Below are 24,645 nucleotides of genomic sequence, written 5' to 3'. Positions count from 1 at the left end.
CCTGAGAGAATCAGGTTTGTCCAACCAGGTGATTCAGACTATGATCAGAGCCAGAAAACCTGCCTCATCCGGCATTTACCATAGGTACTGGAAGGGTTTTTTCCGTTGGTGCGATGATAAAAAAAAAGTCTTTCCAATGTCCTCCATTCCATCTATACTTGGGTTTTCTCCAGTCTGGCTTAGATGCGGGGCTGTCCCTCAGTACCCTCAAGGGCCATGTCTTCGCTCTGTCTATCCTCTTCCAAAGAGAGCTCGCTTCCTTACCAGAGGTTAAAACCTTTCTCCAAGGGGTCGCCCATTTGGCTCCTCCACATCATTCGCCGATAGACCCGTGGGATCTCAATCTCATTCTTAGCGCTCTCCAGAAGGCGCCGTTCGAGCCTATCCAGGACATTCCTTTATCCCTTCTCTCATGGAAGGTAACCTTTTTGATTGCCATTACATCCATCAGAAGAGTTTGAGTTGGCGGCCTTGTCTTGTCGTTCCCCTTACCTGATTCTCCATCAGGATAAGGTCGTCCTCAGGCCCGTTCCTTCTTTTCTTCCAAAGGTGGTATCCTATTTCCACATCAATGAGGATATCATTCTCCCTTCTTTTTGTCCTGCTCCTTCTCACCCTCTTGAGAAGTCACTCCACAAACTGGATGTAGTTAGAGCCTTGCGTGTCTATCTCGCCAGGACCGCTTCACTTCGCCAGTCCGATTCCTTGCTGGTCATCTCTGAAGGTCGCCGGAAAGGGCTTCCGGCATCCAAATCCACGATCGCTCGCTGTATTCGTTCTACCATTCTGGAAGCGTACCGACTTCAGGAAAAACGGCCCCCTCCGGGAGTGAGAGCTCACTCCACCCGGACTGTGGCAGCCTCATGGGCCGTTCGACACAGGCTTCGGCTTTACAGATCTGCAGGGCCGCGACCTGGTCGTCTTTGTACACGTTTGCGAGGTTCTATAGGGTTCATACCCAGGCCTCGTCGGATGCAGTTGTTGGTAGGAAGGTTCTGTAGGCGGCGGTGGCGTACCGGCTGACCTAAGCCCTTCCTGGTCTTTTGTTCCTTATTGCTGTTCCCGCCCTTGGGACTGCTTTGGAACGTCCCATGGTAATCTGTGTCCCCCAATAAGGCGATAAAGAAAGATGGATTTTTGGTTCTTACCGTAAAATCTCTTTCTTGGAGCCTTCATTGGGGACACAGCACCCTCCCTGTTTAAGTTGTACCGTGTTGGGTCTTTGAGTCCCTTGTTGGGTTGGTACATATCTTTAGAGTTTTTCGTTGCTTCTCCTAAAGCTTTTTCACCAACTGAGGTACTTGGTATCTGTCGGTGGGTGTATACTGCCGGGGAGGAGCCAATTTTCTTGTTTTTGCATAGTGTCAGCCTCCTAACAGAAGCAGCAGCATACACCCATGGTAATCTGTGTCCCCCAATGAAGGCTCCAAGAAAGAGATTTTACGGTAAGAACCAAAAATCCATCTTTCGAGCACTTCAAAGACACCCTGTTAGCACCCGAGCTTACACCTTATCCAAGCTTATCACTATTCTACACCACTATATAGACATTGTGAGCCCCAATGGGTAATGACAGTTTAAATTCTTTATCAGTGACTTGGAGTGTAGGAGATAACCGGTAGAAACCCATGCAAAAGCGAGGCGTACATACAGACTCCTTACAAATTTTGGACGTGGTAGATTTGAACCCAGTATCTCCGTGCTGCAATTCTACATGTGTAAGCCACTGAGCCACCATATTGCATCAAGCGGCCCTAGTAAAGCTTGCAAGATCACCAAGTCATTGGTAAGAAAGCATTCTGTGCTTTGCTCCATTCTGGTAAAAGTTTTGGTATTCAAACTGCAAAAAAACAGATTGAGAATTTTCACACTATTGGGGTTTTTACAGTGGCTCATCCACCAATTTGTCCTTATCTGTATTTTAGGATTTTTATGGCATATTTTTTATAGTTTGGCTTTAATAAAGTTCACTAATTAGTAAATCAATTTAATGCTTTTACTTTAGTCCTGGCTCGTTTTTTTTTTTTGTTTGTTTTTTTTGCAAAAAAAAAAAGTCTGATTCAATCCCTAAATCAGATAAATGAATTATAATGGCTATATAAATAATAAAAATAATCTTTAACAATCTTTATATCCATGGGGCCCTGATATTCTAGCAATCCACGTGATAAATTGCTCTAATACTGAGAATTACAAATGTCCTTGGTAAGTGCAGAATTACAAAGATTTGCTAGCTGGAGAGTATTGTGAGTTTGTATTGTGTATTTTGTAAGTCCGAGTATTTCAGTACCTGTGCCTTATTTTTCTTCTATATTTTCAGGCACCATTAAGCATCCACTCAGCAATGCTGGCAATGGATCATTTCCAGGAGAAGCATGGTCGTCTGCCAAACATAAGGTAGTTTTAGCAAATGTAAGACTGGCCTCTGTGCTGTAATAAACTGCCGTACGATGCAGCCATGAAGAGCTGATTGTGCCTTGCTTAGGATGTTATACATGAATGTTGCTAGGTCACCTCACCCTCATTAATAGATGCATTGAATATATTATTTTTTTAAGTACTGAAAATTTGATAGGTAACTGCCCAGCGTGTTTTACGCAGCGTTAATTTGACGAGTGTATAGAACGTGGCTCGGGGCGGAAGCCGTGGTCGAGGTACATGAAAGTGGGGGTCCTGGGCTGGGTGTGTGGACTTGTGCTGTGAGGGAGCTACACTCGTGTAGGCCACATGTAATCAATGTTGTTATGCCAGGACCAGATGTTTTACCGTTCAATGAGGGAGACCACCATTCCAAAATAAGCTTGTTACTGAACAGAAACATTGTAGGGAATATATACAAGAGAAAGCGGGTACACAGTCTTATGAACGTTTCCTTAACATCTTGAAGCACTTTCCACATATTTCCTTCCTTCATTTCGCTATTGTTCTCTATTTTCACTTTTTTTTTCCTCTTTTACTCTTTCTATTGGTCATCTGTTTCCACTGTTTCTCACTAGTTCACCACAAGATAGCTTGAAATTTAAAGTCCTGCTCAACAAGAGTCCTTTACTTGTTCCACCTCTTTCTTCTCCTTAAGGTGCCATTATGGCCGGACTTGGCATACAGCTCCCTGACGCTCTAGAACTCCCGCCCGGGCAATCTATGCATCTGTTGTACTCTGTGTTGTCCAGGCCCATTTACCTTTGACAGCGGTAACCTCTAGGCCTCTCTGCTAGGTGTCTTCTCCCAGGACCCGGCTCCGGAAGGTCACTTTGTCTCTTAGCCAGATCTAGAACACAAGTGACTCTTTTCTTTGGTCTCCTCTCACTTAGAGACTTCTGACAATGCAGCACTGCTCACCTTGGACCCTTAGGTCCACTTGTCATACACAAAATTGGCACTTTCCCTGCAACTCAGTCCCTCCCACTTTGTGCTAGTCACAAACATTAATTCTTACTATCCCTATTGTCAAAGTATTCAAACAGTACATCACAGTTCTCATATCACATAACATTGTCCAATAATAAATATGTTTCTTCAAGAGGGAAACGTGGGCAGCATGTCCATATCCTTACATGTATGTGAGATGTATTGAATTAATTTTGGCACGCGGCAGCTGTAAATTTGTAAACATGGCTTGCAGGTCCTGAATTGGAATTGCAGTCTTAAGGGAGACCTGGTGCTGGAATTGGATTATGTAAATTTAAGCACTTAAAGCCCTGTAAAAAAATAACTACTATTGAAAATCTTGGCTGGTTCCGGGCACAGGTGGGTGTTCCAGCTCCCACAACGGTAGCCCCTCGCTTATCCTGGTCGTTGTACTTGACTAACACTGCGATGCAACTGCTCACTCGCATATTATGTAACCAGACAGTTTTAGGATTTGAGTCTCATTGCATTTTAGTAAAACTATGAATGTATATGTGGCTTAGTATATGAAATCTTGTTCCTGCAGGTGCCTTCAGGATGCTGAAGAGATGCAGACCTTGGCGGCATCTGTAAATGAAAATCTGCAGAGTAAAGTAGGTTTCACAGCCTGAAGACTGCTTCTCGGGTTAAAGCCTTTATTGTTTTGATTATTTTATATCTCCGACTATTGTTTTATCTTCCATGTAGAAGTAATAGGTTCACATGTACGATATCATTGGTTTTCATGCACGCAACCTTATCAGCAAACTGCCGTCCTATAGCTGTTGTAGTTTCTTAGTATTAACACCTTCCCGCAAAGTGACATAACTGCAAGTGGTTGCCGGCAATTCAGGGTAGCATCGCGTCACAGGGATGGCACAGTCTGAGGAGTTGTGCCCGTGCCAACAGGAGACGGCTGCCTTACACAGCTAAGCTCCTGATGCGTATGTTGGAACCAGCACTAGATCCAATCCAGCAACTTTAACCCCTTTGATGCTGCTGTTAGGAAAACAAAAAACAAACCTTTTATTAATTAAAAAAAAAAAACCTGCATAAACATTGCATAGTTGGTATCTCTGCATTCATAATGTCCTCTGCCGAAAAAAAAACGATTATCCTGCACAGTGAAAGCCATAAAAATCTGAAATAACAGAATTGCTGTTTATGTTAATCTTGCCTCATGACCAGAAAAAAATGATGCAAAAATCATGTGTCCCAAGTGATGCTAACACTACTTTTTATGTAAAAAAAACAGTCCTCACACAGTACTGTTCTCAATCTGATTTTTGTTTTTCTTGTGCAAGAGTAGAAAAACAGAACAATATAAGTTGGGTATCACTTTAAATATACTGCACTGTGAATTCCATTAAAAAAGCAATTTAAGGTATATTTTTTTCATGCCTCCTAAATTAAATTACAGAGTGATCAAAAAGCCACATGTATCCAAAAGGGAACCAGTAAAAACTACAGCTTGTCCCTCAAAAAAACAGTCCTATTTTGTCTACAGATAAAATGCTTGTGTGCGTTACATAATATCCCCCAACATGGTAGCACTCCTCCAGTATGTGGAGAAATAAGAAGCCTTTATTAGTGCATATACAGTAACTGGAGCTTGAATGTGGTTCCAGGAGGAACGAAGACGTCTGGTTTTTATATTTGGCATTGTTGTGAACATATCAACCTGTAGAACAAAGGTATATAAAAGTGATAAGAAAGTTTCATGTACAGCTTATTGGTACCAATGAAAACTAGTTTGTCACTCCAAAAATAAGCCCTCATATAGCTCTGCTGATGGAACTGTGTAAGACTTGGGGCTCTCAGAATATGGCAACATAAAACAACTGATTTGGTAATGTTTTTTCAAAATAGGGTATGTATTGTAATAAAATAATCATTACTCTATAAATTTGGTTTCTACAAACCTACAAAATAAATGAACACTGTATTTATACAGGACAGTAAATAGTGTCAAATGTAAGATGCAAAAAAAAAAAATGGCAGGATTGTTGGTTGGTTTATACTCGTCTCAATTCAGTTAAACATGTGGTCCGAAACTAACTTTTATTTGAATCCTAAATGTCTATTTAATGTAATATCTCTTTCTTTCTCTCTTCATTGGGGCACACAGATTACCATGGGGTGTATGCTGCTGTCGCTAGGAGGCGGACACTATGCAAATAAGAAAAAAAAATAGCTCCTCCTCAGTAGCATACACCCACCGACAGGCACAAAGCAATTCAGTTTTTGCTTAGTGTCTGTAGCAGGCAGACCTGGATCTAACACCAAGTCCGCAAGTGTTTTTCCTTTACAGGTTTTTTTGTGTGTTTATTAATATTTTCCCCTTTGTTTTTCAGATACAGCTCTTCAGGTAACAGGGTGCAGTTTTTCTCACCCTGTTTTCCCACATTTATGCGACAGAGAGAGAGTGTGGTATCACCTACATCGCCCACTCTCGGACCCGCATGCAGGACTTTTTCCCTTGTCTCCCTTTTGGGTGTTTCAGGGTGACTCTTGGTGGCCAGTCCTCGCCTTTCCCCTCCTTATCCCTCTCCTCGGAGAGGGCTGAGAGGAAGACGGTGGTCACTCACCGGTGGTGGCCTCCCTCCTTTTTTTTTACTAAGGGGTTGATGCCGTCTTCTGCACCATCTGGAGACGATGCAGGAAGGAGGATCTTCTGTCCCAGGACCCTCTCCCTACCGAGGGCGCCTGATGTGGTCCTCATCTATGAAGAGGAGCCGGATTCAAGCAGGTAATATGAACCCCCTCCACGCAGCAGCGCTCATTGGTAGGGCCCCTGCAGCTCCCGTTTCTCCCTCTGCCCGGGACCTAGATTCAAATTTTGCGCCCTTTTTTCTTTACAGTGTTCGCTGTCTGACATTTTGCAGCCTTCTTCCTCCAGGCTGTTCTCCGTTTAGGTCACGCCCCCTCTGGCATTCTCCCTATCAGAGGGCTCTTTTCCCCTGCCGCACACGCCCCCAGCTTAGCGCGGCAATTCTCTCTCATCCTTGGTCTCAGGTACGCCCCTCACCGGCCACAGCCAATCGGCGCCTTACTTTCATTTTTTTTCTGCTCCGGGCATGCCACCTTTGCCTACTTGTCGGTCCTGGCGCTGGCATTGGGATCATAACAAGCTGGTCACGCCCCCATACTTCTGCCTCTCAAGGTGAGGCAATCCCTAACCGGGTGGACGCTTTCCACCTCGGTCCTACGCGGAAGATCCTTCCTTCCTATTCAGTGGCAATTAAAATTCTAATCTGATTACGTCAGAAGAGTTCTTAGATGCTTCCTTCAACACTAATCATTCTGAGGATATCCGTAGTGATGGAATTATCGTAAGGAGATCAAAAAACGACGGAGAAGAGCGGGGAGGAAACATAAAAAGAAACTACCACTTCAGAAACAGGAGGAGATATCAACATGCCCTGTAATAAATCTTTCACGCTATATCCTATCAGAAGCTCATTTGACTCTCTTGAGCAAAGGCTTGGGATTTAGTCCAGTCAACAAATTTGATATTTATCAGACTCTTCTAGATGTGAATAAGTTTGCCAGAAATTTAACTTTGAAATGTCATTTTGACTACCAGTCCACCTCTTCAGAGACCTTGTCACTGTCTGGATCTACAAATATTCCTGAGTTAATTTTTCCCTATGGAAATTTTTCTTTTAAAGATCTTATAGGCTATTCCACTCTTAGAGACTTACAATCACATTCCTTACCAAAAAATAGGACTTTAAATCATCTCTTTAAAATGCCCAATCCAGGGTTTTATCCAGTTCAGTCCAGACCTGCTATTCTAGATATATTCCAAGAACTAATAGAGAAAGATTTAGTGGAGCTTGATAAAATAACAGAAATGACATATGACAATTTAACAGCACAAGAGAGAGCAGCTATGAAAGAGTTAAAAGATAATGCTGACATTCTGGTGAGACAGGCAGATAAAGGGGGTGGAGTAGTAGTGCTTAATGCTGGTCTGTATTATTCAGAAAATCTGCGCATTTTGAATGATTCTGCTACCTATTCCAACATTTCTAGTGATCCCACGTCTAAATTTCAGTGTGATTTGTCAAAATTATTAAACGATGGTTTAGTCACAGGGGCCATAACACAGAAAATTTATGATTATGTTAATATCAAGAACCCTGTGATTCCCATTTATCATGCGTTTCCTAAAATCCACAAGGATTTGTTCCCCCCCCCCTTTAGAACTATAATTTCGGGGATAGGGTCTTTTTCAGAGAAATTGGCAGAGTGGGTTGATCATTACCTACAACCTTTGGTCATTGATCTTCCAGGATATATCAGAGACACCAAAATGTTAATCTCTGCCTTGGATGATTATCATTGGTCACCAGAATATTCATGGATTACCTGTGATGTGGTGGGCTTATACCCGTCCATACCACACAATGTGATTATTTCTAGTCTCACATTCTTTTTGGACAAATATAGCACATATGTGATAGAAATTCAATCCTTCATTGTGGATGCAGTTTCCTTTCTTCTCTCACATAATTATTTTTCATTTGATGGAATTTTTTTCTTACAAAAACAAGGAGTAAGTATGGGGGGTAAATGTTCCCCAGCTTTAGCTAATATTACAGTAGCTGTTTGGGAAGAGAAATATATCTTATGTAACAATAATCCCTTTTCACAAAATATACAACTATATGGTCGCTTTATAGATGACCTGATTTTGATTTGGAAGGGAGACATCTCAGGGATTAGTGATTTCATTAGCTATATTAATATGAATGATTTTAATCTTTCATTTACATTTACAGTGTCGGATTTTTCTATCAGTTATCTGGATGTGACTTTGTCTGTGAATCCTGACAGCCAAAAGGTCTGCGTTTTTCCTTTCAGAAAACCCACAGATACAAATTCAATTTTACAAGCTTATTCTTGTCACCCCAAGCACGTGGTTAAAAACATTCCAGTGGGAGAATTAATTAGGTTAAAAAGAAATTGCAGTTCACCTATAACATTTGCTAAAGAATCAAACAGAACCCTCTCTAGACTTAAGGACAGAGGATATGCTAATTGGATGCTAAGGAAAGCTGATAATATTGTCAGCAGGATCCATAGACACACCCTGCTGAATGAATCTCCTTTGAGCCTTGTACACACTGGAGTTACTGCTAACAAGAAAAAGAATCGCACACGGGCCTCCTGCAATAATCATGACCGTCCTATAGTTAGTTTTTCTACCATGTACAGTCCACAATTCAATAAGATAAAGGACATTGTCAAAAAATATTTACCTATTTTACACAATGATAATAAACTTGGTCAAATTCTGGACAATACCCAGATACGATACATAGCCAGGAAAGCTCCTGCTTTGAGCGATATCTTATCCCCCAGTCTTTTTATCAGCAATAGGAGAACTAAAAATAATACTTGGTTGTCATATAAAGGCTTTTCCAAATGTGGACATCATCCCTGTAAAGTCTGCAACTATGTGGTTAAAACCAGCAGATTCACTTCTAGTGTTACTGGCATATCATACCCTATTCAGTCTCACATAAATTGTAATTCAGAAGGAGTAATATATGTTATTGAATGCGTTTTTTGTAACCTACAATATGTAGGCTGTACAATAGGACCTCTTAAAAAGAGAATTAGGAAACACTTGTCAGAAGCTACTAGTAGTAATTATAATATTTCAGCAGTTTCTTATCATTGTAAAACTGTTCATGGAGGTAAAACTGATAGTCTCAAAATTATAGCAATAGAGAAAGTCTATAGATCTACTAGGGGAGGTGATTTCAGGAGAAAATTATTAAATCGTGAATCCTTTTGGATTTTTAAATTAAATACAAGAGTACCATTAGGTCTGAACAAACGACTTGATTTAATATTGCAATTAGATTGATATTTTCTTCTGTATATTTACATTCTACTTAGTCCTATTCAATTCTGGTTATTCTGATATTTTTTGTGATTGTTATTATATTCTTATGATATCTTTTTATTAGATTTTTTTTTTTTTTTTTTTTTTCCTGTTTTTCCGACAAGTTTTTGTTTCAGCTCCACATTAGGCTGAGTGTTTGCAAGAGTTAACTGGTAGGGATACTCCCTATTTTCATTAATTCTTTTGTCCAACACCTGTGATTTACTAGTTTTTGTACTATTTGTAGTCGTCAGTATTGGTCTAGTGTGAACCATGAGTAAGACCCTCTAGGTCGAAACGCGTTGGTTGGAGACCACCAGAGACCCCATCTGCCTGTATGTCCTTATCCATACTTTTTTCTGTTCTATTTTAAGAATTTACAATAAATGATGTATTTTTAACTGAAGTCCAGCGCTGGAGATTCCATCCTTTATTTTATTCAGTGGCAAGTCATCACCACCGATGCCAGTCTCATGGGTTGGGGAGGGGTTTTCCTTCACCTCACAGCGCAGGGCCGCTGGGATGCTCAGGAGACTCTACTCCCAATCAATCTCTTGGAGATTAGGGCAATCCTTCTTGCGCTCATCCGCTGGCAGTCCATCCTCGCCGGCAAGCCGGTCCACATCCAGTCGGACAACACCACGGCCGTGGTTTATATAAATCACCAAGGCGGAACTCGCAGCAAGCAGATCATACTGGAGGTGGCAAAGATTCTGCGTTGGGCGGAAAGCCATGTTCCCGCCATATCTGCCGTCCACATTCCAGGGGTGGACAACTGTGAAGCCGATTTCTTGAGCCGTCAGGGGCTCGTGTCAGGCAAGTGGTCTCTCAACCCCTCCGTCTTTCACCAAATTTGCCTGAGGTGGGGCGTTGCGGATGTCGACCTCATGGCGTCTCGAACAAACCACAAGGTTCCCCAGTACGTAGCCAGGTCTTGGGATCAGATGGCCGTCGGTTGCAACGCACTTGTGGTCCCAGTTTCGCATGCCTTATCTGTTCCCACCTCTTCCCCTGATTCCAAGAATCGTGAAAAAGATAAAGGCAGAAGGGGTCCCCGTTCTGTTAGTAGCTCCAGATTGGCCACGAAGGGCCTGGTATGAGGAGCTAGTGAACATGCTCTCGGACGTTCCCTGGAGACTTCCAGACCTTCTATCGCAAGGGCCCCTCTTCCACCCAAATTCTCGGTCTCTGAGTTTAATGGCATGGCCGTTCAGGCCACGGTCTTGAGAGACGCAGGTTTTTCCCACAAGGTCATCCAGAACATGATTAAGGCAAGAAAGCCAGCGTCATCACGCATCTATCACAGATGTTGGAAAGCCTTCTTTCGGTGGTGTGAGGTCAACAGTTTTTCCTATGACTTTTTCTCTTCCCTTCGTTCTTGGATTTCTACAGACTGGTCTCGATTCCGGCCTTTCCCTCAGTACCTTAAAGGGTCAGGTGTCCGCTCTGGCTATCGTTTTCCAAAGGTATCTGCGTTCCCTTCCCCAGGTGAAGACTTTTCTTCAGGGCGTCGCTCATATAGCGCCTCCTTAGCAGTCTCCGGTCGATCCATGGGATCTAAATCTTGTTTTGAGCGTCCTCCAGCGTGCGCCCTTTGAGCCGATTCAGGATATTTCTTTTTCCCTCCTCTCATGGAAGGTGGCCTTCCTGGTCGCCATCACCTCTATTAGGAGGGTCTCGGAGTTGGCAGCATTGTCCTGCCATTCTCCTTTCCTAGTTCTGCACCAGGATAAGGTAGTTCCAGACTGGTTCCTGCCTTTCTGCCAAAGGTAGTCTCTGCCTTTCACATCAATGAGGACATCATCCTCCCTCTCTGTGTACCTCTCCAACTCATCCCTTGGAGAGATCCCTCCTCAAGTTGGACTTGGTCAGGGCAATTCGAGTCTACCTTGCTAGGACTGCTTCCTTCTGTTAGTCCTATTCCCTGTTTGTCGTCTCTGAAGGTCGTCGGAAAGGGTTTCCAGCCTCAAATCCACCATTGCTCGTTGGATTCGTTCAGCGGTTCTGGAGGCAACCCACGTTCAGGAAAAACAGCCTCCTCCGGGGGTGAGGGATCACTCTACCCGGGCTGTGGGAGCTTCCTGGGCCGTTCGTAACCAGGCTTCGGCCTTGCAGGTTTGCAAGGCTGCTACCTGGTCGTCTCTTCGTACTTTCGTGAGATTTTACAAGGTAGATACTCACGCCTCTGCTGACGCAGGCTTGGCTAGGAAGATACTGCAGGCGGCGGTCCAACGGCCGACCTAAGTACCCTTTTCTCAGCATTTCTTTCACACTCTTGGGACTGCTTTTGGACGTCCCATGGTAACCTGTGTCCCCCAATGAAGACTCCAAGAAAGAGATTTTACGGTAAGTACCAAAAATCCCTCTTTTCTAATACTTTAAATAAAAAGCCCCCATCGCTCCCTCACTACCCTCTCTGCATTATTATTATTATTATTATTATTATTATTATTTTTTTTTTTTTTACCTACTTGGTTTGTGGTGACGCCTCGTTTGAGAACCCTCCGTACATTATTCAAATGAGTATTCACCGGTCACTGCTGCAGCCTCTGTCCCCACCCTTAAATGAAGAATCATCTCTAACTTCCATTTCAAGAGCTGGGCTAGTCCCTTCTCTACTAAGCATGTGTTGGTTGTCAATCCCAATGTATGCTCAGTAGGATCTTGTCACTACGCAATATTCTTTTTAATGGACAATGACAGAGCGCTCCCTTGCCAGCTCTGATGAGCAGTGACATGCTGGCAAGAGAGCAGAGTTGAGAACTGATGCGTGCTCAGTACAGTAGGGACTAGCACATCACCTAGATGTCACTGACTCTCCTTTCAGGGTGGGATAAGAAGCTACATCAGTGACTGCTGCCTCTGCCCCCTGAGGATGACTCATTTGAGGTATCCCTGCAAGCACTGGGAGGTTCTCAAAAAATATATATCTCTAAACTCTGGCTAGTGGAACATGTTAGCAGTGTGTGTGAGTAGTTTATTTTTGATACAAATAATGCCCATTTGCCTTTGTATCAGACAACCCCTTTAACTTTGACCTTTTATTGTCACTTTTGAAGGGTGTTTCTGTCACACTTTTTTTTTTTTTTTTTTCTATTCAGGATTCTTGGGGAGGGTAAACAATAATTTTTGTACTCGTTTACAGTATTGTTGCTTCAACAATACCTCTCTCTCGCTGCTGCAGGTCTGTGTTGACTAACTGCAGTGCTGATATCAGGAGTGCATCACATGTGACCTTTACAGCCAATCACTGGTCTGAGCAGTCTTATGATGTCTACATAAAGACAATGGCTGAGCCCAGCGATTTGTGGTGTACTTGTGACATCATTGCTGTTGTGATTGGTGAGTTTAGAAACATCTAGTGTTTTATTCTCTTTTTTTTTTTTACCTCTTCACCCCTTATAATAAAGAAGTTAATCACGTTAGTTTCACATTTCTACACATGGTAAATTTTCTGGTTCCCACCCAAACTTCATTGTCTTGAATTCCAGCCCTTGCTTGACAAGCACTTGGTGAAGTGGATTTCCTGGACAGCTCGAGGTTTTCTTTCTCCTCTTGCCGCAGCGACAGGTGGAATTATCAGCCAAGAAGTTTTGAAGGCTGTGTCGGAGAAGTTCTCTCCTTTACAACAATGGGTAAGTTTTTCCCACTAATGGCTTAACCCCTTCACGACATAATGTATATGTATGTCATATGTCGTGTCCCCGACTCCATGCCGGGGCCCGCATCTTTCCCCACACATGACAGCTGATTTTAATAAATTTATTTTCTCCTACGCCTCATTGGGGGACACAGAGACAGTGGGTGTTATGCTGCTTGCCACTAGGAGGACACTAAGTAAACCAGAGAAAAAGTTAACTTCTCCCCTGCAGTATACACCCTCTCGCTGGATGAGGTTTCTCCAGTTCTTGCTTAGTGTCTATAGGACGCACTTGGGTCTGGCTTCAGACCCCCGCCGTTTTTATTTTATTTTTGAATTTTCTGTAAATTCATTGGGAAAACTGTCAGATGAGATCTGACTACACATCCCTAGAGAAGGTATACGTCCTTCCTTTCTAAGAAGCCATACTACCATAATGGCTCCTGTGTTTTCTGCTCCTACCATTGAACAAGTGAAATAATAATCCCTGTGTTGTGGCATCTTTGTGCTGTAAGATACGATCCATGAGCGGTGGCCAATACATGGCGGCTCTCTGTGTAGACAGATATTGTGTGCAGACAGGATCTACAGGGGAACATCCCTCCCAGAATATAATGACTCAGTCATCAGAGATAAGGAGACAGCGCCATCATTATGGAATCCAGAAGGTTGGTTTATATTAGAGCGTTACATTTTTATCACTTACAAAATTGTGATCTTTTCTATATATTTGATCTTCAGTGTTGTAAATTTATAGAATCCTGTGAAGTCCATCCTATAGTACAAGGAAATACATCAATGCATAGATTAGGTAAGGGTTAACTAGAAGGTATGGTAACACTAGTAATTGATGGGAACTGTTAAAATAGATGTTCCCACTTATTTATCCCCAATCCACAGTATAGGGAATAAGCTGCTGTTTGCTGGGGGTGCGTTCCCCGACCCTCCAGCCCTGAGATGCCCCTGTAGGATGGAGCCGAGGTGGCGCATGCGCCCCACACACTGTACAATGATGAGAAAGACTCTTACCTGCGATTTACACCTTCAGCTGAAAAAGAAACAACAGTTTACAATTAGATTTATTGAAGTATTTAATAACAGTTGCAGCGGACGACTTATTTTTGGGTCGTATTCACACGTCTTTGTTTTTCTCATTTGCACAAACCCAAACTAATTTTCATCAGTGCGCTGCTTCCAATTTTCATCTACTTTTAGTCCATGTGTCCATTTATTTTTTAGCTAACTGAGTGAAGGGGGCGACGGTTCCTTTCTACGGCCCGCTCTCCCCCGAGCCAACAACAGGCAAGCACGTGGAGTATACCTCCCCGTACACTTTCCTGTGACAATTGGGGCTGATTCCTCTGGCGATGATCATTACGGTCCCGGTAATCTTCGGATACGAGGGCAAGTGCATGGAGTGCAATGGAGAAGGCTGGAACAGCGCTTCCGAATGCCCTGAATCAGCCCCCATAGCTCTCCATCCCCCTGCCATAGGGAGGATCGATTGAGCATACCCATTTAAGAACTCCTCCAGCTCTGCTACATCAGCCCAGGAGGATGAGAAGACCTGCATGGATGGCCCCAGACAGCGCGGCCTGCCTAGCACTGAAGTGGAGGTATGGGGTTGGGTCCTGGTCCCCGGGAGATGCGCTGACTTAGCGTCAGCGGCGGTGCACCGCCGCCCCATCACTCCCCAAAAATTTAGTCCCCGGCTTTTCCGGCCTACTAGGCCGCAAGTTGGATAGCGCCGCCCCCTCCTCTTGGCTCCTCTTACGAGACGCGCAATTCTAATCTCGGGGGCCATGTCTTTTACCTCAGCCTGCTCTGGATACGATCTGTGAGGCGTGCAAGCTGTCGGATACCGGGTGACACCACAGGGCCCACCGCTTTCCTGCCGGGGGACACAACACAGGACCCCGTGGATAAGCTGCATATGCCCTCAGATTAAAGCTTAACCCCTTCCCGTCACATTCCCTGCAGCTGTAGACACTCTGCCGTTAACCCTTTCAGGAGCGCTATGTCTCAATCTAAGGAAGCTAAACGAGCTGCTAAGAAGCACACTGCATTTTTTACCGTGCGTACCACTTGCAAGTCTGCCTTACCCAGTGACTAATCCGTTATGCACGGACTGCGACCCGACCTGCACCTCGGCCTGCGACCCTGACTGCGCTCAAACGCCCCTCGCCGCCGCTGCTAACGGGCCTCCTGCATTTAGTACCCCTGAGTGGGCTGCGTCCCTGTCACGGTCGGTGGAGTCTTTGACCCAGGCTTTATTCTCCCTCCGGGAGGACGCTTTAAGTCAGAAAGCATCCTTACCTCCCGAGGAGGGCTCTGGCATCGGCCGGGAACCGTCCACCAGCAGGGGCCGTACTCGTTCAAGGGATGGTCAGGTCTCTAGAAAGCGGACCCATGACGTGTCCCCTAGGCACGTTCGTGCCTCAGCATCTGCGACTCCTGTCTCGCTCTCCCTCTCCTGAGGTTCACAGCGAGCACGACTCTGAATTCGAATCTGACACGTCAGCTCCTCAGAATCCCCCAACTGATCAAGAGCTGCTTGATTCTCTTATAGAACCAGTCAACAGGATTCTGAAGTTGGATGAGGAAAATATTCCCGCTCCAGCACACCCTATCTCATTTAAGAAAACCAAGCGTGTGTGCAGGTTATTTACCAGCCATCTGGACTTTAAGGAAATTGTTCAGAAACATAGTGATCGTCCACATGAGCTGTTCACAGAGCAAAAGTCTATTCAGGTGGCTAAATACCCTTTTGATCCAGACCTAATGAAGGATTAGTTACAGTCCCCTCTGGTGGACCCTCCTGTATTGCGTCTTGCTTCTAAAACGCCCCTATCCATTTCTGAGGGTTCCTCAGTCAGAAACCCCTCTGATCGTCAAATTGACTACCTTGCCTGTTCAGTTTTTGAAGCTTCAGGAGCAGCGCTTTTTCCATCTTTCATGGCAATTTGGGTCACTAAGGCAATGGCCGCTTGGGCAGACGTCCTGATTACTTCCTTCCAGGGCACCAATCTTCCTCCAGAGGCAACCACTATCGCCAGGCAGATAATTCACGCAGCGGACTTTGTAGTGGATGCTGCTTTTGATGCCGCCAGTTGCGCTGCTCAAACTGCCGCTAATGCGATCTCCATTAGAAGAGCCCTATGGCTCCACGACTGGTGGGCGGATGCCACATCTAAAAGATCGTTGACTTCTCTCCCCTTTCAGACGGGTCGTCTTTTTGGAGAGAAACTGGACCAACTCATTTCTGACACTACCAGGGGGAAAAGTAAATTCCTTCCTCAACAAAAGGCTGTCCGTCCGTTTCGCAACCAACAGCCAACGCGTTTTCGATCTTTTCGCAACAATTCCGGTTGGTCCTCCTCTACCTTGTCTTCCGGATCAGGTCGGTCCCCGTGCGGAGACAGACTCCCAGGTCTCATACAGACCTAACCACTCTTGGAAACCCAGGCCTAGGGCTCCTGGATCTAGGGGAGCCAGATCTCATAGATCTACCCAATGACTTGTTGCGGTATCCGGCTGACACCGACAAAGTAGGCGGTCGCCTACTTTCCTTCAGCCACACCTGGCTCGCGGTCGTGCACGACAAGTGGGTCAGGGAGCTGGTGTCCTCCAGATACAAGAGAGAATTCTCCCCCCAAGAACAAGACAAGAGCCTTCCTTCGGGCTGTGCTAAGGGACGGAGTCATCATTCCGGTCCCTCATCACGAAAGGTTCAGAGGATTTTAGTCAAACCTTTTTGTGGTTCCAAAGAAGGACAGGACGATGCGACCCATTCTGGATCTCAAACTGTTAAATCAGTTTGTCAAGGTACGGCGATTCCGAATGGAATCTCTCCGATCAGCTGTCGCTTCCATGGAAAAAGGAGTTCCTAGCATCTATCAACATCAAGGACACTTACCTTCACATTCTGATCTACCCGTCCCACCAGCAGTTCCTGCGTTTTGCAATTCACATGGAACACTTCCAGTTTGTTGCCTTGCCCTTCAGACTTACCACCGCACCCAGGGTCTTTACCAAGGTCATGGCGGCTGTCATGGCCATGCTCCACTCTCGGGGAGTAGTGGTGTTACCGTATCTGGATGACCTGCTCATCAAGGGTCCTGCCCTTCCAGCCTGCGAGGAATCCATGGATATAACCGTAAATACACTTTCTCGCCTGGGGTGGAAGATAAAGTTTGAAAAGTCTTTCCCAAAACCGGCTCAGCAGATTTCCTTTTTAGGAATGATCTTGGACACTTCCCGCGGGTTGGTCATTCTCCCTCCAGAAATGACTGCCTTACAACAGGCAGCGTGGACTCTTTCCCGACCAGTTTCTCACGCCATTCATTTCAGCATGAGAGTTCTCGGAAAGATGGTGGCTGCAATGGAAGCAGTTCCATTTGCACAGTTCCATCTCCGTCCCTTACAACACACATTGCTGTTGGCTTGGGACAAGAACCCGCTCTCCCTGGACCGTCGGATGCTTTTGTCCCTGCGGGTCAGGCAAGCCCTCAGGTGGTTGACACTGAGGTCCTTCCTGAATCAAGGGAGGTCTTTTCTCCCAGTAAGATGGTTGGTAGTAACCACCGACGCAAGTCTTCTCGGCTGGGGTGCGGTCTTTTGTCACCACACGACACAGGGTCGCTTATCAACCCGAGAGTCACGTCTCCCCATCAACATTTTGGAGATACGAGATTAGCTCTACGGAGTTTCCACCATCTCCTCGCAGGTCACCCCATCCTTATCCAATCCGACAACGCCACGGCTGTAGCGTATATCAACCGCCAGGGAGGTACCCGGAACAGGATGGCCATGCACGAAGTGAGTCACATCCTCCATTGGGCCGAGACCAACCATTTGCCCATCTCAGCAATCCACATCCCAGGCGTAGAAAACTGGGCGGCAGATTTTCTCAGTCGCCAAGGCATTGCCTCGTTGAGTGGTCTCTTCGTCCGGAAGTCTTTCAGCAGATTTGTCATCATTGGGGGACTCCTGATGTGGATCTCATGGCCTCAAGACTAAACAACAAGGTGCCTCGGTTCATTGCCCGATCGCGCGATCCATGCACCATCGGAGCGGCGGATGCCCTAGTTCTGCCATGGCACTGGCTCCGGCTCCCGTACATCTTTCTCCCTCTTCCCTTGCTTCCGAGGGTCATCAAGAAGATCAGAGCGGAGGGAGTACCAGTGATCCTAGTCGCGCCAGATTTGCCGCGCCGAGCATAGAATCCAGAACTAATACAACTAGTTGCTGACGTCCCCTGGCGACTTCCAGATCGCATGGATTTACTCACAGGGCCTGATTTACCACCAGAACTCCGGGGCCCTGGCTTTGACAGCGTGGCCGTTGAATCCTGGATTTTAGCACATGACTTCTCTCATGACGTGATTTCCACCATGATTAGTGCTAGGTAGCCTGGGTCCATGCGATCTATCACCGCACATGGAAAACCTTTTTTTTTCGTGGTGCAAGGATCATGGTCGATCCACTCTGGTGTTTTCCATTCCAGCCATATTGAAATTCCTTCAATCCGGATTAAAATCAGGACTCGCGCTTAGCTCGCTCAAGGGCCAAATTTCAGCCTTGTCAGTGCTTTTCCAACACAAAATTGCCACCAAACTTCAGGTCAAGACGTTCATTCAGGGAGTTTCCCATGTCGCTCCTACTTATAGAAGGCCTTTGGAATCATGGGACCTTAACCTGGTACTCGGGGCCTTACAGGGGGCTCCTTTCGAATTGCTGCAGGGCATGTTACTGACCGTCCTCTCTTGGAAGGTGGTCTTTCTAGTGGCAATTACGTCAATCAGACGAGTTTCGGAATTGGCAGCCCTTTCCTGCCGTTCTCCGTTCCTGAATTTTCATCAGGACAAGGTAGTTCTCAGGACGTCCCCATCCTTCCTGCCCAAGGTCGTCTCCTCTTTCCATCTCAACGAGAAAATTGTTTTGCCTTCCTTTTGTCCGGCGCCAGTCCATCGCATTGAGAAGGCCCTCCACACCCTGGATGTGGTTAGGGCGCTGAGACGGTACATCTCGCGGACGGCTCCCTTCTGCAAGTCAGGTGCCCTGTTCATACTACCCAATTGGCACAGGAAAGGTCTAGCCGCGTCAAAAGCAACGCTAGCCACGTGGATTCGCTTGGCGATTCAGGAACCCTACCATGTCAGGAACGCGCCTGTCTCAGCGGGGATTAAGGCGCACTCTACCCTGTCAGTGGGCGCCTCTTGGGCCATTCGGCACCAGGTCTCGGCAGAACAGGTCTGCAAGGCTGCGACTTGGTCCAGTCTGCATACTTTTACAAAACATTACCAAATTCATTCTCAGGCCTCTGCGGATGCAGCTCTCTGCAGACGCTTCCTGCAATCGGCAGTACCTCAGTGTTGACTCAGTGGTACATGGTGTATTAGCAGATATATGCTCCCCACCCAGGGACTGCTTTAGGACGTCTCACTGTCTGTGTCCCCCAATGAGGCGTAGGAGAAATAGGGATTTTTGTATACTCGCTGTAAAATCCTTTTCTCCGAGCCATTCATTGGGGGACACAGCACCCACCCTGTTTAGCCTACTGGCTCATTGTAGCATTCTTAGGTTGTGACATAGTTATGGTTATTGTTGACTGTTTAAGCTCCTACTGGTTGTTTCACTGAACTGGAGACTTCTCATCCAGCGAGAGGGTGTATACTGCAGGGGAGGAGTTAACTTTTTTTTCTGGTTTACTATCAAATTCATTTGGGTAATTCTGGCAAGCTAGCCCTTTTACTTTAATTATGAAAGCCCCTGGACTCTCTACCACTGGAAGTTACATTGAATTATACCTTTATTATAGTTTTGTTTGTGTTTTTTTTCTCTCCTTTAGCTTTTTCTGGATGCCATGGAAATTGTGAATCCATTAGATCAGATAAGCCAAGAAGAGTTCCTTCCTAGGTATGACTTTTACCAGTGATGTCAGTGGAATTGTGTATCCCAGGGGTGGGCAATTAATTTTCTTAACGGGGCACATGAGAAACCTTAACTGTTGTGGAGGGACAAACCCACCGACCAAACATAGTTCTGATTATTATTTTAGATTTTATCACTTAAAGGGAATTTGTTTGCATTTTCTGCTATGCAAACTGATAGCAGCATAATGTGGAGGCAGAGAGCCTGATTCTAGCAATTTATCACTTACTGGCTGCTTTGGGCACTTTTTATGGAATCCCTATTTTCTCTGCTGTAGATGTAGCAGTGTTCAGAATGCAGAGCTGTGTATAACCCTGATCACACCACTGACTGGCAGTTTGACGACAGTGCACAGTGTACACAGGAAGCTGCCAATCAGTGGTCGAGGCGGTGTTACACAATTAGCCTAATAGGTGAGACAGTCGTCTAGTGATAGTCTCCTGCCTATAAAATGCTGATTGTATGTAAACTCAATAAGTGAAACATCCCTGTAATCAGGTTTCCAGTTCTTTATATTATGCTACTCTCAGATTAAATAAGGAAACCTGCTGACAGATTCCTTTTAATATTGTATAGAATTATCTTTGGTTAATACATGTTACGATAGGGCTTATTGTAGCATGTTTTCTAATCAAAACCATATACCATATTTTATGGATTATAAGACACCTTTTTTTTCCTCCAAACTTGGAGGGGAAATGGGGGGTGCGTCTTATAATGCGTATATACCTTACCAGTGCTACTGGGGTCTCCGGCGGAGCGGGGGGCTCTGCCGACATTTTGTGAAAGGCCGCAGCCCCGCAGTTCTGTGTTTTCCTATGCGGTTGACTCTGGGAAAATGGCTGCCAGGGGGTGGCGCATGCGCAGATGAAGATCTCTGCATCAAGATGAACTCTCATCTCCTGAGATCTTGATGCCGAGATCTCCATCTGCGCATGCGCCAGATTGCACCCCAGCAGCACTGCCGGACACCCGCAGCGGAGCATTGCACGTCGAAACACCCCCTCATCCCAGCCTGTGGCTTGCAGCGACCCTGAGACCCCGCTTCACCGCAGCCACCACCCCCGGTATGCAATATGACACATGGATTATAAAAAAAAAAAATCCTATTTTTCTTCTAAAAACGTGGGGTGCGTTTTATAATCCGGAGTGTCTAATCTGAAAAATACGGTAATTTACAGCTTTTTGTAAAGGTTATGCATCATGCTGCCCTTGTACAGTAATCCACAGATCTCCCCTACAGAATATGATGTCCCCAGTCAACCCACTCCCTCGCTGAATGATGTCCTCACAGCCTCTTCCACACAGTATAATGGAACCCATAATGAGCATTTTATGAGTCTAGCTAAAGACTAAGAGCATTCTTGACTCCAGTGTAATTTGGTCTCTACTCAATCTGCATGACTGATGGCTGCAGCTTGTACCGAGCAGTGTGAGATCTCAACAGGAGGGACACTAGTAGCTGTCAGTCAGGCTAGGCGGGCAGAGATAGTGTAAACTTTCATAAACCATTATGCAGCCATTCTGACACAGATGGAGACCTAGTTTTGCATAACAAACTCTTATATGTTTTGGACCACTAGCCACATTAGTCAGTTCTTATATTAAAGGGAACCTGTCGGATTTAATTTTCTTTTTTAACCACTTCAGGGCCTATGACGTATGTATACATCATAGGTCCTGTGTCCCTCTTTGATGCGAGCTCCGGCGCTGAGCCCGCATCTTTCCTGGCATATGACAGCTGATTTGATCAGCTATCATGTGCCCATAACAGCCACGGGTGGAATCGTGATCCACCAGGGGCTGCTAACTAGTTAACGGGGAACCTGTCACACCCCCCCCAGGGCGTTTTTAACTAAAAGAGCCACCTTCAGCAGCACTAAGGCTGCATTCTGTGAAGGTGGCTCTTCTGTTTTTGACCCCCATTAATGGCGAAATATTGACTTTTATAAGGTCCTCATACCTGGAATTAGTCAGAGACGTATGGAGTGTCCCTCTGTTTAAGCCGCCTCCCAGCTGTCCATCAACCCCCCCCTGTAGTGTCCGGCGCCACCTCCAGTGTTGGATGCTGGAGGGCGTCTGCGTTGTTCAACGGTTCTCGGGCATGCGCAGTGCATGCTGCCTGACAAATGACATCAGGCTATCGCGCCTGCGTGTTTTGGAGTCCCCTGATCTCGCCCCGCAGTGTGTTATGAAGTGTTCACACTGCGGGGCTGGGAATCTTGCACCTGCGCATTGAGCAGCTTTAGCTTCGCCTGCCTCCATCTTCCACCTCCACTTTAGTTTTGTTCCTTTGGCAGCGTCTGATGAACTGAACTGCTAGTGAACCGCTCAGCTGATGCAGTGTGTGTGTGTGTGTGTGTGTGTGTGTGTGTGTGTGTGTGTGTGTGTGTGTGTATATATATATATATATATATATATATATATATATATATATATATTATATAATATATAGATAGATATCTCTAGCTGAAGAGCCCGGCGCTGTCATAGTAACCAACTGTGGTTAGTTATGGCAAATTATAATTATCCTCCATCCCATAGTCCCGTGCCCATATACCCATCATACATATCCACGATCCCATATGCCCGTGCCCATATACCCATCATACATGTCCTCACTCCCATAGTCGAGTGCCCATATACCCATCATACATATTCGCCATCCCATAGTCGAGTGCCCATATAGCCATCACACATCTTTCATCTCATAGTCCCGTGCCCACATACCCATCATACATATCCGCCATCCCATAGTCCCGAGCCCATATACCCGTCATACATATCCTCCATCCCATAGTCCAGTGCCCATATACCCATCACACATCCTCCATCCCATAGTCAACCATTATGACATCATAATGAGCGGCGGGGCTTGAAACCTATGATGACATCAGCGTCGCCATCGCAACCATTATGACATCATAATGAGGGGCGGGGCTTGACACACACACACTTTTTCCCCATTATGTAGATAGGGGCAAAATTGTTTGGTGAATTGGAACGCGCAGGGTTAAAATTTCGCCTCACAACTTAGCCTATGACGCTCTCGTGGTCCAGACGTGTGACTGTGCCAAATTTTGTGGCTGTAGCTGCGACGGTGCGGATGCCAATCCCGGACATACATACATACATACATACATACATACATACGTACATACATACGCACACTTGAGCTTTATATAATAGATATATATAAAATCTGTATGTATGTGTGTATCGCCAACCAATCACGAAGCATCTTTCATTTCACCAGAGCTGGTTAAAAGAAGCTGAGCTGTGATTGGTTGCTATGAGCAAGTTTTCCCACTTGACAACACCTCAGCAGACACTGACTGGGTGAAACAAATCTAGCATCCCTGGTAACATTAGCTCCCAGCCATTGTCTACCCCCCCAGAAAGGAGCACAGAGCACACGACAGAAATGAATCCCCCCCCTCCCCTTCCTATATCCCCATCACACATCCTCCATCGCATAGGCACATCTTCCCTCTTAAAGGGATCATTGGTATGGAAATCACGGCAAATCAATCCAGTGCTTTGGTTCTGACCCCAAGCCTCTCAAAGGGATCCCCGGTATGGAAGTCGGGGCAATTGCCTTCAAATGCTTTGGTACTGACCCCAGGCTCTCTTAAAGGGAATCTGTCACCCCTTTTCTCCTTCGCCTCATTGGGGGACACAGGTACTGTGGGTGTATGCTACTGCCGTCTGGAGGCTGACACTAAGTGTCATGATCCAGGACGGGATTTCGCTTTGACCCGTCCTGGTTAGACTATGGGTTAATTGTGCTGCCTCTCTCTGGCAGAATGAGGCTATTTAGTGCTCACTGGACCTGGGTCCGGTGTCAGTTATACTCCTGCCCTCGGCTGAGTTAAGTGACCTCTTGTATACGTGTGCCTGATAACTTGTTGCCTGCTTGGTTGTGATCTGGTTTCTGTCCCTGTTACGAGTTCTGCCTGACCCTCTTTTACTGCGCTACCTCTCGTGTATGACTCTCTGCTTGTGACCCGACTTCTCTCTGCTTGTCCCCTTGGTACCACGTCGCCCGCTTGTGTATGACCTTTGGCTTTGTCTGACTACCCGTCTGTTTGTCCCTCCTGTACCTCGTTTGCCTGTACTGTTGTGACCTCCGTTTTGCCTGACTCTGAGTTGTTGTATGGTGTCCTGTCATATCTGAAAGCAGGACGCTAAGCCCCGCCCCCTTGCAGTCACATGGCCATAGGTCCTGTGCCAGCTTGCTCATTTTCAGTGTCCGCAGGTCCCGTGCCTCTTTACTTTCCAGCGCTGACTGGACCCTGACACTATTAGCTTGAAGCACGCCTGGTCACCTCTGCTGCCCTGCTCCCCAGGTAACTTTTAGCACTGCTTGTGTACTCAGGACATGCGCACTGGCTCTATGAGCAAGTGTAGTGCGGTGTCTCTGACACTAAGTATACAAAAAAAAAAGTTAGCTCCTCCTCCGCCGCATACACCCTCGCCCCGATTGCGGGCAGAAACCAGTTTTTTGCTTAGTGTCCTATGGAGGCACACACAGTCTGGATCTCTCCAGACTATTTTTTTCTAGTTTACCATGAAGATGAGACAGGGGCGACGGATCCTATTGAACGGGTCCGATCTCCCCAAACCATCAACGGGCGAGCACACGTTGAGTATCGCCTCCGCGTATCCTTTCCCGCACCGAGGGACATATCTGGGACTTTTCCCCAGACTTCTATTTTTTTTTTTTTTTTGAAAATGAGACCGGGGCAACGCATCCTATTGAAAGGATCCGATTTCCCCAAACCAT

The 24,645-nt window shown here is 45.8% G+C and overlaps 1 protein-coding gene across 2 annotated transcripts in view; it reads left to right on the top strand.

Moving 5' to 3' along the window:
• UBA6 (ubiquitin like modifier activating enzyme 6) overlaps positions 1-24,645 on the top strand; it is a 155,317-nt gene that overhangs the window by 31,951 nt on the left and 98,721 nt on the right. For both annotated transcript variants that reach the window (XM_073542599.1, XM_073542598.1), the window contains exons 12-15: positions 2,321-2,397; positions 3,935-4,001; positions 12,778-12,921; positions 19,777-19,844. In XM_073542599.1, the coding sequence (XP_073398700.1) occupies positions 2,321-2,397; positions 3,935-4,001; positions 12,778-12,921; positions 19,777-19,844 (356 nt within the window). The remainder of the gene's footprint in view (positions 1-2,320; positions 2,398-3,934; positions 4,002-12,777; positions 12,922-19,776; positions 19,845-24,645) is intronic.

The sequence above is a fragment of the Dendrobates tinctorius genome, unplaced genomic scaffold (genome assembly GCF_039654945.1).
Source record: "Dendrobates tinctorius isolate UK_male_01 unplaced genomic scaffold, ASM3965494v1 ptg000011l, whole genome shotgun sequence".
In the NCBI taxonomy this organism is placed as follows: Eukaryota; Metazoa; Chordata; class Amphibia; order Anura; family Dendrobatidae; genus Dendrobates; species Dendrobates tinctorius.
The sequence above is the reverse complement of the archived record's forward strand: the minus strand, read 5'-3'. Positions and strand labels throughout refer to the sequence as shown.